Genomic DNA, 18,973 nt, shown 5'->3' on the forward strand with positions numbered 1-18,973 from the left:
TAGCACACTAGCACACCACTCCCTGCTAGCACACCACTCCCTGCTAGCACACCACTCCCTGCTAGCACACCACTCCCTGTTAGCACACCATTCCCCGCTAGCACACCATTCCCCGCTAGCTCACCATTCCCCGCTAGCTCACCATTCCCCGCTAGCTCACCACTCCCTGCTAGCACACCACTCCCTGCTAGCACACCACTCCCTGCTAGCACACCACTCCCTGCTAGCACACCATTCCCTGCATTACACTAGCACACCACTCCCTGCTAGCACACCACTCCCTGCTAGCACACCATTCCCTGCTAGCACACCATTCCCTGCTAGCACACCATTCCCTGCTAGCACACCATTCCCTGCTAGCACACCACTCCCTGCTAGCACACTAGCACACCATTCCCTACATCACACAAGCACACCATTCCCTACATCACACAAGCACACCACTTCCTGCTAGCACACTAGCACACCACTCCCTGCTAGCACACCATTCCCTGTTATCACACCACTCCCTGCTATCACACCATTCCCTGCATTACACTAGCACACCACTCCCTGCTAGCACACCATTCCCTGCTAGCACACCATTCCCTGTTATCACACCACTCCCTGCTAGCACACCATTCCCTGCTAGCACACCATTCCCTGCATCACACAAGCACACCACTCCCTGCTAGCACACCACGCCCTGCATCACACTAGCACACCACTCCCTGCATCACACTAGCACACCACTCCCTGCATCACACTAGCACACCACTCCCTGCAGCACACCACTCCCTGCAGCACACCACTCCCTGCAGCACACTAGCACACCACTCCCTGCAGCACACCATTCCCTGCATCACACTAGCACACCACTCCCTGCTAGCACACCACGCCCTGCTAGCACACCACTCCCTGCATCACACTAGCACACCACTCCCTGCTAGCACACCACTCCCTGCAGCACACCACTCCCTGCATCACACTAGCACACCACTCCCTGCTCCACTAGCACACCACTCCCTGCTAGCACACCACTCCCTGCAGCACACCACTCCCTGCATCACACTAGCACACCACTCCCTGCTAGCACACCACTCCCTGCAGCACACCACTCCCTGCATCACACTAGCACACCACTCCCTGCTAGCACACCACTCCCTGCTAGCACACCACTCCCTGCATCACACTAGCACACCACTCCCTGCAACACACCACTCCCTGCATCACACTAGCACACCACTCCCTGCATCACACTAGCACACCACTCCCTGCAGCACACCATTCCCTGCATCACACCAACACTGTGTAGTATGTATGTTGGGTAGGGTAGGGCAGCAGGGCTGTTGTCCAGACGTGCCATATACCTGAAGACATTCCTCAGCTGTTACCGAGAGTCATGAAGCAGAGATGTTTGTCTCCTGTCCCACAGTAAACACTGTTTCACTGGCATTGCACAATATAGCAAAACCTGTAATTCTCTCCATGTTTATTGTACTCGAGATGGATTAATGTTATTGACATCAAGACATTGGTTTCAATTAGGAATGTATTGTGTGTGAATAAGGGATTAGCTACTTTACAGGATGGTAGTAAAAACTTGCTTAGACTCGGTTCTGTAGGCCTGTCTTTCACCCACATTGACCACTATCTCTCTCACCTTATGGATATGGCAATGAAACACCCTACACTTACTGTGCAGAGAGTGGGTCTGGAGCAGGGGCATTATTATGCACACTTCCTCACCTTTGAAACCAGAATGCAGGTGTAATTGTTGAAAATGGGGAGCCTGATGTACTGCTAATGGGAGCATTGTGTGGCAGGGGGGAAATGTGTTTTCTGTGGAGGCGAGTGACCAGGTGCTAACATGTCTCTTTCTATCTCTCTCGCTCTCTCCTTTGGCAGACGGTCGATGACGATGCGATGGAAGCGTGAATGAGGTTTGGCGTGGCGATAGCTGAACGATGCCCAAGGGTGGGGGTTCAAAAACCCCCCAGCTGGAAGACTTCCCACTCAACACTGACATGGTGGAGAAGCAGAGTGGGAAGAAGGTAAGAAACACACACATACTAACACACCACAAATCTACACACACACACACACACACACACACACACACACACACACTAGCCCCTTACCGCTCCCGCTGCTGAGTCCTGCATCTAGGGGTCATGTCCTCATTACACAGTAAAAATCATTATGGACTTAATAAACAGCTCCATGGGAGTTGCCATTCAACTGGTTAAGAGCCCATTGTCGCTTTTTTTAGGATTATTTCTTATGACTGAGGTCCCATGTTGGGCGTGGGCTATGGTAACATTTCTACAGTGAAAGAAAATGCTTGTTGAGAACACTTAAAATTCGTGACGTATGACATTTTTGGCCCATATCCAATATTTTCCTCGCCAACAAAAAAAACGATACTGATATTTACAGTTTTAGCGGCCTTTTAAGCATTCTAGTACAGTTAAATAGTTAAAACAGACCGCTGCGTCCATGTGTGTAAGGCACTGCATCTCAGTGCATGAGGCGTCACTACAGTCCCTGGTTCAAATCCAGGCTGTATCACATCCGGCCGTGATTGGGAGTCCTATAGGGAGGCGCACAATTTGCCCAGCATCGTCCGGGTTTGGCCGTCATTGTAAATAAGAATTTGTTCTTAACCGACTTGCCTAGTTAAATAAACGTTACACATATACACACTGACCAATGTTGGCATTTACGTTTGTCCCCATTACCAGTAAAACATGATTAAAACCTATTTCTTTCACTTAGTTGCTGTGCTGTTTGGTTGTTCATTCGTTTCATTCTCAACCAGGATGTCTCATACTGTGGAACGCCGTTTGGGTCTTGGCGTGTCAAAATACACTACTTGACATGTCAAATAAGCTTGTTGACCAATCAGGACCTGAATATACATTTTTCACGTAGTTATTGCACATTGATTACATTATCACTCGTATTTCATATGTCACAACGATTAATCAATATGTATGTTATGATGCTGGTAAAGTTGTCTCACACACCTACAGTGCTGGTCATAAAAAGAAAAGCTCGCTAGCTCATGGATACAAACAATGTTCTTCCCCAAAAACAGCAAAACGACAATCTGTTTCAGTAGCTATAATTTGCTTGCTAACTGTATATAAGACATTTCTTATTTGATTAATGGTGGTCGGACCCATCTATGTGAAGCTAGCCACAATAAGGATTAGCCACAATAGTGGACTTTGCGGTTAGCCTTCAAAATAAAAGTATGACATTGACAGTGATGCAAATCAATACAAATAGTAGAATTATGCCATAATTGAATAGATCATGCTAAACGAGGTTGGAATGTTATATAAAATCAACAAAAGACAATTTGTTAATTTGACAAAAATCTGTTGAAATCACACTGGATGTATTAGACTTTAGAATTGCATTGGGAGCATACTTATTTCACTGTACAGCCTTAGCTATGGATTGTGGATCAATGACATTGGGTATCAGTCTACTCAGTGACACCCAGAGAACATTATCGTCGTAGCTCTTAATATGGGACTCTGAAACAACTGTGAATTGAGCCACGTTTATTGTCAACCTATATGTATTGAACACTATTCCCGAGGAAAAACAATACTGTGTGGATGTTTTGGAGTCTGATAACTCGGAGGACATTGGGAAAAATATCTTGGGTATTGAGTAGACCAATCCCCAATCCTTAGGTAAAGCTGTACAGTGCGGTATGAATGTCAATACACACTATAGGGGAGGTGATTTCACATAGTCACAGTCCCGTGATAAGATCTACAACACTTATATTTGCGTTTACTCTAAACAATTGTGTTCTGTGGGTGTTTCCGAGTAGACTGATACCCCATTTCATTGCTTCACATTCCAACCTTGTTTAACATTATCTAGTCTAAATATGGCATGATTCCACCAATTGTAACCTTCTGCATCACTTTCAAAGAGTTACTTTTATTTTGAAGACAAACCGCAAATTCCACTATTGTGCCTAATCCTTATTGTGGCTAGCTTCACAACACGTAACCCGGTCCGGTCAAACCTCACTAGCAAGAAGAACTAGCAGGCTGCTTCTAACGTTAGCTTTGGGCCACAAGGCTAAGTAGCTGGCTAGCTATTTATTTTCATGAACTGAAGTTCAATTTCAATAGGTTAACAACAAGTGGCTACCTAGCTAATACTTACTCACAAGGATTCCTAAATCATTGCTAAGAATAATTAAAATGATTGCAGTTTCTACTGGTCATTGTTTTCAGGCTGGTTGTATTGGTGCTAGCTAGGTGCCAGGCTGAAGCTAGCTACCCCAGAAGTTGCGGTCGAACAAAAAAATGCTTTATTACCAATGTGGTATTGTAAACACATCATTCGTGGCCAGTGTTTGCTTGTTTGCAGACTTTTTTTGTACAGCTTTGACAGTGCTACTGATAGTAGTGGTGGCGCTTGGCTTGCACGTGCAAATTCAGAACACACAATATTCTATAATAGAACTGTGTTATTTGACATTTTATATTTTTTGACACGCAAAGACCCAAACGGCGTTCCATAGTATGTCGTGAAGCTAATAGCAGCGACACTATTACTGTGGAACTCCGGTAGGGCAACGTGACCAGTCGGCGAAAGCCAACATCACCCACGACAGAGAACGGTTGATTGTCAAGGGCAATGAATTCCATTATCTTGGCGTTAATTGATTTCGCCTTTGCGTTGTCTTGCTGAAATGTTCTTATTCTTTCAAATGACTGCTCGATCCACACAGCAGACATTGTGGGCTAGGTTAGGAATACTGTGTTGCACGTGTAGCGATACATTTTACGTGGCGTCATTACGTCATGTACCTACGTTGTGTAGGTATGAACGGTAGCTTTGACATTTTTTAAAATCGTCGTTAAACTAGACCGATACCAACGTTGGCGTTTTTAGCTAATATCGGCCGACTCAAATAAAATGTAATTGGTCACATACACGTGGTTAGCAGATGTTAATGCGAGTGTAGCGAAATGCTTGTGCTTCTAGTTCCGACAGTGCAGTAATATCTAACAAGTAATCTAACAATTCCCCAACAACTACCTAATACACTCAAATCTAAAGGGGTGAATGAGAATATGTACATATAATTATATGGATGAGCGATGGCCAAGCGGCATAGGCAAGGTGCAGTAGATGGTATAAAATACAGTATATACATGTAATGTAAGATATGTAAACATTTATTAAAGTGGCATTATTTAAAGTGGCACTGTTTAAAGTGACTAGTGATCCATTTATTAAAGTGTCCAATGACTGAGTCTCAGTATAGACAGCAGCCTCACTGAGTTAGTGATGGCTATTTAACAGTCTGATGGCCTTGAGATAGAAGCTGTTTTTCAGTCTCTCTGACCAACTTTGATACACCTGTACTGACCTCGCCATCTGGATGGTAGCGGGGTGAACAGGCAGTGGCTCGGGTGGTTGTTGTCCTTGATGATCTCTTTGGCCTTCCTGTGACATCGGGTGCTGTAGGTGTCATGGAAGGCAGGTAGTTTTCCCCCGGTGATGCGTTGTGCAGACCACACCACCCTCTGGAGAGCCTTGCGGTTGAGGGCGGTGCAGTTGCTGTACCAGGCTGTGATACAGCCCGACAGGATGCTCTCGATTGTGCATCTGTAAAAGTTTGTGGGATTTAGGTGACAAGCCATATTTCTTCAGCCTCCTGAGTTTCTTCACCACACTGTCTGTGAGGGTGGACCATTTCAGTTTGTTTGTGATGTGTACGCCGAGGAACTTAAAACTTTCCACTTCCTCCACTGCTGTCCCTTCGATGTGGATAGGGGGGTACTCCCTCTGCTGTTTCCTGAAGTCCACGATCATCTCCTTTGTTTTGTTGACGTTGAGAGGTTGTTTTCCTGACACCACACTCCGAGTGCCCTCACCTCCTCCCTATAGGCTGTCTCGTCGTTGTTTGTGATCAAGCCCACTACTGTTGTGTCGTCTGCAAACTTGATGATTCCGATATGTTCACCGATATATCGTGCATCCCTACTTAAAATCGTGCATTTTGCAAACTTGTATGTCAAACTTGTTATTTAGTTTTTTTACCGACGTGAATTATTGCAACACTTGCAACTTATACACATGTCCCGCTCTCTGAAACGTTCCTTGCTACTGTATTGAATGCACTACGAATACCATCACACAACCCTCCCCTTTAAATACACACATGCTTTCTGTGTTTCTAGATGTAGCCTAGAGCCAGGGAAATGGCTGTATGTAGTGTTGCATCAGCTTAATAACTCATGATATAGCATAGGTTATGTGCTTTAGCCAGCCAGCTATATATGGCTCATCTGAGTAGGTAGTCCAGGTTTTATCTATGAACTAATCTTCTTTATTTTTGACCAATGAAGTGGAGGCTGCGGGCACTGTGTAGCAAATGTAGATCCTCATGCATCAAACGCAGCATTACGTTGCTGGGCAGGCAGGCCAGGGCATTCTGCTGCAGTCAGCCTGACACTGAGACACTCAGACAAAACATGAGATAAGTTCCTAGAGATTTTCTCTCCAGGTTCTAGGTTAGACCACTGAATATAATTTCCCAGAAGTGGATTCTAATGAATGGCGCTGTTAATTAGATGTGAGCAGAGTTGTAATGGTAACGTAATAACAGGTGTCATTTCCTGTGTTATTGTTTCTCAACATGGTTGTGATACTAGGGATTAGGGAGACATTTCAGTGGGGTTTTCCCCTAGGTAGTGGGGAGAGCTGTCCCTTTAAATGGCAGCTAAAGCCAGCTTGTGTTTTTGTGGACGTGTTGCCAGCATGGACAGCCACAGTGGGCTTAGACGCAGAATGATGATGTCATGGTAATCACTGGGTCAGCAGCAGCAACCCAGAGGAGCAGCTTTACGCGAGTCTGCTATGTACAGCCTTCCGCACAGAATTGCATCAGACTCTGGGAGGGAGAGGAGGAGCGAGAGCGTTGCTAGTCGACCAGTAAACACGGTCTCTCATGAAGGCAGCCTTGAAGCAGTGGCTCACAGCTGTCTTTTAATTCAGCTCTCTTTTTTCCGCGTGTTGCAGCAAGACTAGCTCTGCCTAGCGCTAACGCCTCTGTCTGTCTTGACATGTTGTTTTGTGTATGTGTGTGCCTGTGTCAGCTGTCTGTATACTGTGTACTGTCTTTCTGTTGGGAAGTTCCTCCTACATGTAGAGCTATGTATATTGTCTCTCGTTCCCTCTCTCTCGCTGGTGTACAGAGTTACTGCTAAGCCCAGCTCTAAGCAGGATGAGCTTGCTGTGTGTCTACACTGTACTGTGAGGGTGACATCATAGTCTCATGACTGTAGGAGGGCTGGGTCTTGCCAGGGCGGGCTGCAGAGTGAGCCACTGTACAGCAGTGGGAACTAGCCTGAGAAAGAGAGAGCTTTCTGCTGCTACATTCCACCTCTTATCTGACCTGATCGGATCCTGCGTCTCCGCTCTGTGGTAAACAGCCACCTACACAGAGCTCTTTAATTAGCCCTCCTTACCACAGACAGCACCCGGCCGACAACCCAGCTGCTCTGGCCCTGTAAATCTAGTGTTTAGAAAAAGAGGCATTACATAAGGTTTTATAATGGTTTGCGATGTTTTTAATTATAGCAATCATTCAAATCTGGGTTCACAGAGTTCTGTTAACTTTGACTACAAACTAAAACCATCAGGTTGCAGTTAATAGCCTGATATTTGAATATATAAGCAGTATATTGCATAGAGGAGAGAGATATTTTCCTGTTTTTGGAACACTACACTAAAATCCTTGTGCCCTTTTCTTATGAAGTGTTAGCCAGATCTCCCTGCTCCTTAGAGCTAAATGTGAGGGTGTTTCGTGTGAGAGCCGAGCAGACAGGCCCCGATCAGAGCTGCTGCATGGCCCTTTAACAGCAGTCTTTTGGGCCAGGCAGGCCGAGGGAGAGGCAGCACTGTGCTGTATAGACAGAACGTCAGCCATAGGGAGCCGTTGGTGCCGGAGCAGGCCGCTTGCAGACGGGGGGACGGGAGCTTCTGATGGGTTCCAGTTGCCGTGGACCACAGACCCCGGCGGTGTTACCGCTCCTTCCATCTCTCTCTTTCCATTTGGGACTGTCTGCCTCTGCTCCTCTGCTGCCGGAACGCCGAGAGGAAATTCCATGGAAAAGTCACGCTCTGCAAATCCCCTAATCGCTGGAAGTCTCTCGGCAGACAGAAGCACGTTGCAGTGTAAATCTTTGGGAAACACAGCTGCCGCCTGCCTGTCTCTTTGTGTGCCTCTGTCAATGTGTGCTGGCCTGGATGGCCTGTGTCCCTCTGTCTGTCTGTCAGGCTCTGTCTTCTCCCAGTGCTAAGGGAAGTCTCAAACATTAGGCTGAAGCTTGGCACTCGTCTAGAGGAAGTTCTATAAATATCCTTCCACATCGGCCCTTTCATTTTAAACTACAGTTTTAGTAGCTAGTAGTGTACCTCATAAATGATCATCTGTGTGTCTTTACTGTTATAGCTGTGCAATATGGTGTTCATGTTTTCTTTTTTTATTTGCCAGGATAAAGTATTGTCAAACAAGACTCCTAAATTGGACCGCAGCGATGGCGTCAAAGAGATGAAAGAGAAGGCATCCAAGAGGAAGCTTCCCTTCACTGTTGGAGCCAATGGAGACCAGAAAGATTCTGACTCAGGTAAGACTGGAGGGGGAGGGGATGTTACATCACTTCCTGTGCATGCTGGGAAAATGAAATGAAATTACATTTTTTTAAAGATTTTTTAAACCTTCATTTAACTAGGCAAGCCAGTTAAGAACAAATTGTTATTTACAATGACGGCCTAGGAACAGTGGGTTAACTGCCTTGTTCAGGGGCAGAACGACATATTTTTACCTTGTCAGCTCAGGGATTCGACAGTGGCCCAACTGGCCCAACGCTCTAACCACTAGGCTACCTGCCGCCCCTATATGTGCATACACATATTTAGCAGATGTTACTGCGTGTGTAGCGTAATGCTTGTGTTCCCTAGCGCCAAAAGTTAGGTAATATCTAACAATACACAGAAATCTAAAAAGTTAAAGAATGAAATTAAGAAATATAGAAATATTAGGAGGAGCGATGTCGGAGTCCGGAGTATAAATATGTGTGTGTGTGTGGGTGGATGGGATGGAATGTATAGATCATATAGACAGTATATGGATAGAATATGTAGTGTATCTGAAGAATAGTATATGTACAGCAGTAGTTAAATAGGATAGGCCTTGACTAGAATACAGTATATACATATGAAGTGGATTAAACAGTATGTAATCATTATTAAAGTGACCCGTATTCCAAGACTTCAGTATGTACATAGGGCAGCAGCCTCTAAGGTGCATGGCAGAGTAACCGGGTGGTAGCCAGCTAGTGACAGTAGCCCAGGTGGCTGAGGTTCTTGATGATCTCTTTGGCCTTCCTGTGACACCGGGTGCTGTAGATGTCCTGGAGGGCAGGCAGTTTGCCCCAGGTGATGCGTTGGGCTGACCACACCACCCTCTGGAGAGCCCTGCGGTTGAGGGCGGTGCAGTTGCAGTGCCAGGCGGTGATACAGCCCGACAGGATGCTCTCAATGGTGCATTTGTTAAAGTTTGAGGGTCTTATGAGCCAAGCTAAATTTCTTCAGCCTCCTGAGGTTGAAGAGGCGCTGGGCTGTGAGGTGTGATGGTTAAGCTCCTGCAGGCTGTTTTTTTTCTAACCTCAAAGAAGAAAACCTCAAAGAGGGCTGTGTGTTTTGTTTAGCCTTGGTTTAACTTGGTTCAACTGTCCATCATTGGGAAAAAGAGAAAAAGGCCACACGGAACATGGGCCAATTAAGTGAGGATTTGTCAATCACGAGGGCCTGAAAAGGTTTGGGGTGAGACACTCACTTGTGTTATTCTTTAATAAGAGAGAAAGGGGGAACTACTGTTCCAGCTTGTTTGGCTTGAGCTTTGAGGATCTTGAAATGATTTGTTGATGATGGTCTGTAATAACATGTACGGTAATGGAACCCACATCTGTGTGCTGGGTTATTGGGTTGGTTTGATATGCTGCTGTGAACTTCAGCTGTTTCTTTGGGTAATATGGTGTCCAAACCATTGTGTACATTTCTCTTTTTGTTTCAGTGACCTTTTTGCAGGAAAAGTTAGAAAATTGTACTTCTCTATTTTTAAGATATATTGAATATAGAACCTGTGTTCTCAGTGTAGCTTTAGTGACCAAATCAGGAGCGTAGTCAATTCCCCTTGTTAGTCACTACTATAGTATAGTGGCTTGGTTGTGTGTTTGCAGGTGGTAGTGACTCTGTAACCTGGTAGCAGGCTGTTGGCAGAGAAAGGTTGCCTCCCACCTCAGTTTCTCCCCTCCCCCTGTCTAGAACAGTGCCCTGATTGTCCGTTGTCATGCTGATGTTAGGGTGGAGTCTCTGCCTCTACTACTAGGCTGGATATCTGTCAGTCTCTCACATTAACTAGACCATAATTCACTCATTGGCTTTGCCTGTAATTTATACACTTTCTGGGTGGAAATGTCTTCGTGTTCCCTGCCTGTTATCCTTCTCAGTGTCTTCTCCATTCACGTGTCTTAAACCTGGCTGCACAATGGAAACATTCATTAAATGGTTCATCCTTCATTATGTAAGTTTTGTCTCCATGTGGTGTGTTTGTGTGTGGTTTCACACACACACTCCCCCTCTTCTGTTGTCTTGGCCTTGATAGCTAGTTCCTTTCATGCTGTATTATTGTCTATACTAGAGGTCGACCGATTAATCGGCATGGCCGATTAATTAGGACTGATTTCAAGTTTTCATAACAATCGGTAATCTGCATTTTTGGACACCGATTACATTGCATTCCACGAGGAGACTGCGTGGCAGGCTGACCACCTGTTATGTGAGTGCAGCGTCAAAATGACCTTGTGGCTGCAATGAGCCAAGGTAAGTTTCTAGCGCACTAATCGGCACTAATTATCTTATAAAAAACAATCAATCTTCACATAATCACTAGTTAACTACACATGGTTGATGATATTACTAGGTTAACTAGCTTGCCCTGCATTGCATATAATCAATGCGGTGCCTGTAAATTTATCATCAAATCACAGCCTACTTCGCCAAACGGGGGATGATTTAACAAAAGCACATTCGCGAAAAAAGCACAACCGTTGCACGAATGTACCTAACCATAAACATCAATGCCTTTCTTTAAATCAATACACAGAAGTATATTTTGTTTAACCTGCATATTTAGTTAAAAGAAATCCAGGTTAGCAGGCAATATTAAACTAGGGAAATTGTGTCACTTCTCTTGCGTTCATTGCACGCAGAGTCAGGGTATATGCAACAGTTTGGGCCGCCTGGCTCGTTGCGAAATAATTTTCCATATTATGACATAACATTGAAGGTTGTGCAATGTAACAGCAATATTTAGACTTAGGGATGCCATCCGTTAGATAAAATACGGAACGGTTCCGTATTTCACTGAAAGAATAAACGTTTTGTTTTCGAAATGATAGTTTACGGATTTGACCATATTAATGGCCAAAGGCTCGTATTTCTCTGTCTATTATATTATAATTAAGTCTATGATTTGATATTTGATAGAGCAGTCTGACTGAGTGGTGGTAGGCAGCAGCACGCTCGTAAGCATTCATTCAAACTTTACTGTGTTTGCCAGCAGCTCTTAGCAATGCTTGATTCACAGCGCTGTTTATGACTTCAAGCCTATCAACTCCTGAGATTAGTCTGGCAATACTAAAGTGCCTATAGTCAAAGGTATAGGAAATATAAATGATATAGAGAGAAATAGTCGACCCGTCATAATTCCAATAAAAACTACAACCTAAAACTTCTTAACTGGGAATATTGAAGACTCATGTTAAAAGGAACCACCAGCTTTCATATCTTCTCATGTTCTGAGCAAGGAACTTAAAGGCACATATTGCACTTTTACTTTCTTCTCCAACACTTTGTTTTTGCATTATTTAAACCAAATTCAACATGTTTCATTATTTATTTGAGACTAAATAGATTTTATTTATGTATTATATTAAGTTAAAATAATTGTTCATTCAGTATTGTTGTAATTGCCATTATTACATATATAATATATATTATATAAATACATTTTTAAAAAATGGCTGATTAATCGGTATCGGCTTTTTATGGCCCTGCAATAATCGGCATCGGCGTTGAAAAATCCTAATCGGTTGACCTGTAGTCTATACCCTAAGGAATTTGTTAAGCACTTTGCAGCTGTCCCCTCCCCCTGACATTGGTGTCTTTCTAATGATCCTGTATCTCCCCTTGATATGGTGAACTCTCTTTCTTTGGCCCTTCATTGTGGGGATAGAGTCTAGACTGTGGCCCAGTAGGCCCGTGTATGGAGGGGTTGTGTGCCCCTGGCCTGCTCCCTTGTGCCTGCAGAAAAGACCAGAGGTGGTCCTGCCACCCAGGTTCTGCTAGAGGAGTCTGGTCCGGCTGTGCTGCTGCAGGCCTTATGTCTGGTGGAGATGAATGTCAAGAGACCACAGAGGGATTCTGAACCCTGGGAAAAACCGCCACAGGGATTCCAGTAGTGAACTTTGAGGAAAGTGCAGGCTGTACAGTCCTCTCCTAGTGGGCTGGGCTTCATATGACCCCCTGAAGGAGAGAGAGCTTCACATTTCTCCACCCTCATCCTGAGTGGAAAAAAACAACACAGAGAGAGCGAGTGATGAAACAGAAACCTCCTTAATGACTTCATAGCTATTTTCTCTTTCGCCCTCCTCGCTCGGTCTCTCTATCTCTTTCTCAATCTGTCTGAGGGTATGGCAGTCAGTCCAGCGTGGCTCCTCTTCTGCTCAGAAAAGGAACTACTTGTCTGTTGTTTTCACTGTGCTGCGGGGCTGCTGGGAGAATACACCCCTGTGCTTCCAGGTCCTAGTGCTAGTGTGCTGATGGAGAGTTCAGACTGAGGCTATGCTATGTACTCAGTGGTTTTGCATGGCATCCGTAACACAAATTACCATAATTGGCCTATGAGATAATGTTTTGAAGCTATAGCTTGAGGCAGCTAAACAAAAAGATGGTGTTGAATTCGTAACATATTGGCTTTTGAGAAATGTACGGTGTGACTATTTTTGATTGTATTGTTCAGCTATGAAAGATGAGCAAGTCAGACCCTTCACATCCCCTTATTATTTGGCTAGTTTTGATGGAAACCGGCAGTAGAGGGACACAGGGAACTCATCTAACGTAGACTAGGCTACATACTTCATTTGAATTGTGGAATTCATGCTGTCGGTCATTTTCTTACCAGGGATTTGCTGCATTCGGCATTTGTTGTCTTTGCTCCAAACCCACAAGATGACAGTGTTCTATGATTTTAGTTATCTAGGCCTAGTACTGCCCTGTCAGTACATAACGTGAAGTCAGTGTGTGTGGTGGAGCCTTATTTGTGTGCATAACATCCATTTGTATGGTTCTAACTGGGCACTCGATCTCTACTGGAAGTTTTCTCCCCGAGGCATCTGTTAGATGAATGATGTAGCTGATTGCAGTGATTTGCTCTCATCTTGAACACACTGTTTTGACAGTTTGCAAGGCATTCTTCTAGAGATGGTAGCTTGTGTAGCAGATCATTGTTGTACCCTGTATTGGCGTGGGGACCATCGACAGGCCTTGCAGCGGGAGTGTAGGAGTCATGGCCAGGGCTCCTCAGCGAGGAGACTGCTCTGGATAAGGCTATGAAGAGTGGGAGAAGGATCCAAGACTGTGATGAGTGCAGATCAGCTGCTGCCAGGCTAGCACACACATCATCTTCTTCACGATATGGCAGGAATACAGGATGCCTGTCTTATCAGCAGGTGCAGCAGGTGCTGCTTTCAGTAGGGACGGGGGGCTGCTGGCTTGAGGTCTTCTCCCCCGCAGCCCAAATCATCCCTGTCTGTCTGCTGCACACCACCATTATTCAGATCCCTGGAGGGAGAAATGTTTTTGTAATATTTCATCTCCCATCCTTTGGAAGATCCATGAATTATTCACTGTTACTTGACTTGATATCAGATTTGGTCTGGGTTCAGTTGTTTTGGAGCTTGACGGTCTCCACTAGGAATATTAGATAGGCTAGTAGTTGCACTCTGTCCAGGCGTTCTGAAAAGGTTCCATTGTTTCTCCAGACCGTCTTTGACCCCTTGTGTACGGTACCCTACATCAGGATGGCCCAGTGTACACTGTACATGGAGATAAGGAGGTCAAGCAGTAAGCGGCAGCTCTTTAATAGGCCAGTGTGAGAGAAAGCCCTTTGGTACTCTGCCGATCTGTCTCGCTCTCTGTCATTACCACCACTGAAGACTGTTGTTCTGCACCGACACTTTCCATCGGCTCTCGTCATCATAGCCAAGCACAAAACAAATCAGTGACACAACATCCTGTGGCCACTTCCGGTCTCTTCCGTCATTTCCTGTTTGCCGGCTGTGTCTGACTGGGCTGCTTGACAACGGAGCTCTCTCTTCTCTCCCTGTCTTCTGAGTAGGAGGGAATTACCTCTCACTATCCCACGCCATGACATTCTCCTGAAGGTAATCTTCATACATGAGCATGAACATGTCTGGCTGCTGTGTGACTAGGCGGCGGTGGTGGTGGTGGTGGTGGTGGTGTTGGCATGTGTGGTAGTAAGCGCTAGTAGTGTTCATGCTTTGTTTTCAATCTCAGTCTGAGAAGGAAGACTGAGTTGTGGTGCTAATGTGTTTACACGTTGACCATGAGATCTCAGCCTGCCTAGTCGCCTCGCTTGTGTCTTCACAGTTGATTCCCATGTTGTACGTAATATAACACAGGCCAGTCCTACATACACATTGCAGTAAAGCAAACAAAGCTCACCAGGTCTACCTCTAATAATAATAACTCTCCCACGCTGCAGGAACCCCAACTGACAGAACTGGTCTGACTATATCCGTAGCTGTCACTCAGAGAAAGACAGGATGTTAGCATGTTTGATGTCCCAAGTGGAATGAAAGAAAAACGAGCTTGTCTTTGTTGTCCTATTGAATTTGGGGACACCACAACCGGACTAGGCCTACCTGGTTCCTCTGGTTGGGCTGGTTCTGGTTTTGCCTGCCCCCACTGTGGGAAGCTGATAGTGAAGTTTCCACAATAGGCTAACACAATGGCGTCATGGGCCCATTGTAACTTGACTGTTGTCTTGCTGTGGCCCCCGCCCCTGGCCTAGGCTGGCGTTCCTGGGAACAGTGAGGTAGCTTGATCTCCCTCCAACTTTCCCATCAGATCTCTCAAGTTAAAGGAAAAGTCAAATGCCACATCATCATGATGATGCAAAACGCAAGTGATACTTTGCTTCTTGAAATTCCAATGTCTTGAGAATGTGACTGCTGACATGCAAAACATTTTGGGACTGTATCAACAGTAGACTAATGAACAAAATGTCGTTTTTGAGTTTTTTTCCTTGAAGCCGATCTTTGAATCGTTCAGTTGAAAGCAGAGAGTAACGGGCTCTTTTCCACAAGCTAAACACTTTTAAACGACTGCACACTTTTCTCTATGACTGTTCACTGTGTGTGTACATGTATGTATATGTATGTATATGTATGCATGCATGCATGCTTGTATGTGTGGGAGAGGGAGAGAGTGGGAGATTGAGGGATCAACCTAGTTGAAGTTACTTTGTATACATAGGCCTTTTGCCAATGTGTATATATAGTCTAAAATGTTTCATAACTTATTTAATTGTTTAATTAGAAGCAGCTATGGATATCTGTGGGCTTACATTGCATTTTCAGATGCCTCTGTCTTAATTCCATCCTTGTAATCCATGTGGGATGTGTGTGAGGGTTATCCTGCTGTTTTGTTTTTTTCCTGTCTTCCCACTCTATCTCATTTACATTGAAAATGGATCACACATGTTTGCGTGCCGCTTTGCCTACTCAATGCATGTCCAAATCTGGTAGAAAAAGTCATTGTAATTAGAGGCTTGTATGTGGTTTGATAGCAGCCCTTTTCAAGTACTGAAGTGGGCTCATTACTGACTGGGGCCCACTGTAAAGGCTTGGAAAAGCAACTGTAGCGTTTTCAGTCCTCGACATCCACCGTCTGAAACATCCACTGCTGTGGTTCATGCTGTTTAAGTCTGAATAAAAGGAATGTGTCTAAATGGCAAATTCCTTTCAGAATGTGAGTGTGTATCAGGGGTGGGGGGGTACATTAGGCATAAGTATTCACAGATGTTAGTGAAAGTTCATCAGCTCTGACTATGGAAAATCTCTGGAAAGGGTTTTGTGACCGGAAGCGTGAGCTGCCATGTTTCCTACTCCTATTAATTGTGTTTGTGGCCTTGAGCGATCCACCCTGTTGAGAGCTACAGCGAGCAGGCTTGTAGATCTCCCCTTTGATTAGATGGCATGTGTTGATGTCTCCATGGACACAGTTGAAGGCCATGTCATTTGTTTTTATTGATGGCAAAACGTTTTGGAAGGATCTTGTAGCTAGCACAGTTTGTTCAAACATTGTCGGAGCATACCACCAAATCGTCCAGCAGTTGCAAATGTAGAGTGTTTATGTATTCATGTGTCTCAATAGTAAAGTAAGACTGACATTGCTGTGGAGATTTTGATAATTCCTCATGGCACTGAAAATAATTGATGGGGCGTGTCTTTGAGGAGCAGCTGCTTTTGTCCAGCAGCAAGTCGCCATTGTGATGACCTTGGCTCGGCCACGTTGAAATGAACACCGGACATTTTGTAATCACTGTCGCTCTGCCGAGTCACACCCCCTGAGAGAGCCATAACATCAGATGGGGCACCTGGGTTTTTATGCCCACCACCATCCGCTGCCTCAGAAGATGGATGCGGGCTAAACTAGACTAGAAGTTGGTAGGGGTTTTACCTGGGGGGGGTTCCTTAGAACGTCACCGAGGACACTTATCTGACCTGTTGCCATGGAGATGTTGAATGAGTGTTATCAATGACTTGTTGTGGTCAGAAAGGAGATCACTTCAATTTGACATGCTGAAGTAGACGCCGATATAACCTGAGCAATGTGCTATCCTGTGTTTGTATGCGTGTCTGTGCTACCCATAGGCCTCACATTGTCCGTTTCCCTCTCTCCTCGCAGAAAAGCAAGGTCCGGAACGGAAGCGCATTAAAAAGGAGCCCACCAACACCAGGAAGTCAGGCCTGCCGTTTGGGATGGGCATGCCAGGGATCCGGGCCGGGTACCCCCTCTCTGAGCGGCAGCAGGTGGCTCTTCTCATGCAGATGACGGCTGAAGAGTCAGTCAACAGTCCAGGTGCGTGTTTGTCATGGGTGCCACGTCTCTGAGGGTTCGGGGGAAGGGGGGGGATGGGGGTGCTGTGTCCCTGGTGCTTAGCGTCCCAGCCACACTTTTGCTCCATGCTTCATTAAAGAACAGACCACACTGCTTAATTAGAATTCAATTATACAAGATAACCCTCATCAATTTCCATTACTGCAGTGAAATGGACCTCTGCTGTCTTAGTCCACTGTTCTTTTCTGGGCCTGGCTGGTTGTGGGGAGATTTTGGGGCTCTAGAAGTTGGTGTCACATTCCTGTACGGTCAATTGTTGCTGCTTTGTTTTAGGATGTAGCGTTCAACCATGAGGGAAATGAAAGTCGTTTACCCCAGGGATTGAGTCTGAGGGGACTAATAGTGCCATATCAGATCTGGGCCAAACCACAGAATATCCAGACCCAGGCTTTTTGTTCATTTCATATCTGTTATCTGTATTTAGATTAGTCGGATCTAGCATTTCCTCTTCAAGTGCTGTACTTATGTTCTGTCGTTAAAACATTGCGATTAAACGTTTAGGAAACGTAGGCTTTAGTAGGCTATTTCCTCTTATTAAGTAATAGCTCTGATCTGTGTGTTGGTAATTATGTCGTGCTTCTGATTTGGGTTATATGTTTCCTGTTAGTATTATTTGGCGGGTTGCTACTGTTAAAAACATCCGTGCCTGAGTTTTGTTCCTTAAAGACAGAACCCAGATGAAGTGAGTTTCAAATAGCATTCAGGACCACGCTCTGCAAACTCAATAATGTACACGTGGTTAAGGCTTTGGTTTAATCCACTAAATGTGATGAAATGAACTCAAGCAAGTGGGAGTCTTGGAGTTCTTCTTTTGATGTTTTGAGCAAGAGCGCCACCTACAGGCGATGGAGTTGTAACAGTTGTTTTTCAATTAAATATTCTGCACTGTTACGTAATGGTACTGTAATATGTAGCCATATGCTCATTTGGCTCATGTTTTTACTATAGAAATGAATCATGCCAATTCTATTAAAACTCAGTTTTTGTCCTGTTTTTGTAGACACAACACCAAAGCATCAGTCACAGTCAAGTCTGGGCCAGAAGGGAACGCCAAACTCTGCATCTAAAACCAAAGACAAAGTAAACAAGAGAAATGAGAGGGGCGAGACGAGGCTGCACCGGTCAGCCATCCGCGGAGAGGCACGCCGCATCAAGGAGCTCATCAGTGAGGGAGCTGACGTGAATGTAAAAGACTTTGCAGGTGAGCGTCGCTGCCACTGCAGGCTGGTGGTCATCTTACTCTCTCTGCTCCTCCTCTCTCTCTCTTTCTCTCTGCTCCTCCTTCTCTTTCTCTCTGCTCCTCCTCTCTCTGCTCCTCCTCCTCTCTCTCTCTGCTCCTCCTTCTCTTTCTCTCTGCTCCTCCTCTCTCTGCTCCTCCTCCTCTCTCTCTCTGCTCCTCCTCCTCTCTCTCCCTCTCTGCTCCTCCTCTCTCTTCCTCTCTGCTCCTTCTCTCTCTCTCTCTCTCTCTCTCTCTCTCTCTCTCTCTCTCTCTCTCTCCTCTCCTCTCCTCTCCTCTCCTCTCCTCTCCTCTCCTCTCCTCTCCTCTTCTCTTCTCTTCTCTTCTCTTCTCTTCTCTTCTCTTCTCTTCTCTTCTCTTCTCTTCTCTTCTCTTCTCTTCTCTTCTCTTCTCTTCTCTTCTCTTCTCTTCTCTTCTCTTCTCTTCTCTTCTCTTCTC

The 18,973-nt window shown here is 45.2% G+C and overlaps 1 protein-coding gene across 4 annotated transcripts in view; it reads left to right on the forward strand.

Moving 5' to 3' along the window:
• The window catches only part of LOC106562161 (ankyrin repeat domain-containing protein 11), a 150,524-nt gene that overhangs the window by 114,848 nt on the left and 16,703 nt on the right, over positions 1-18,973 (forward strand). For all 4 annotated transcript variants that reach the window (XM_014126845.2, XM_014126847.2, XM_014126846.2 and 1 more), the window contains 4 exons: positions 1,888-2,033; positions 8,525-8,657; positions 17,086-17,259; positions 18,299-18,499. In XM_014126845.2, coding sequence (XP_013982320.2) covers positions 1,947-2,033; positions 8,525-8,657; positions 17,086-17,259; positions 18,299-18,499 — 595 coding nt within the window. In that variant the 5' untranslated portion in view covers positions 1,888-1,946. The remainder of the gene's footprint in view (positions 1-1,887; positions 2,034-8,524; positions 8,658-17,085; positions 17,260-18,298; positions 18,500-18,973) is intronic.

Source organism: Salmo salar, chromosome ssa11 (genome assembly GCF_905237065.1).
Source record: "Salmo salar chromosome ssa11, Ssal_v3.1, whole genome shotgun sequence".
In the NCBI taxonomy this organism is placed as follows: Eukaryota; Metazoa; Chordata; class Actinopteri; order Salmoniformes; family Salmonidae; genus Salmo; species Salmo salar.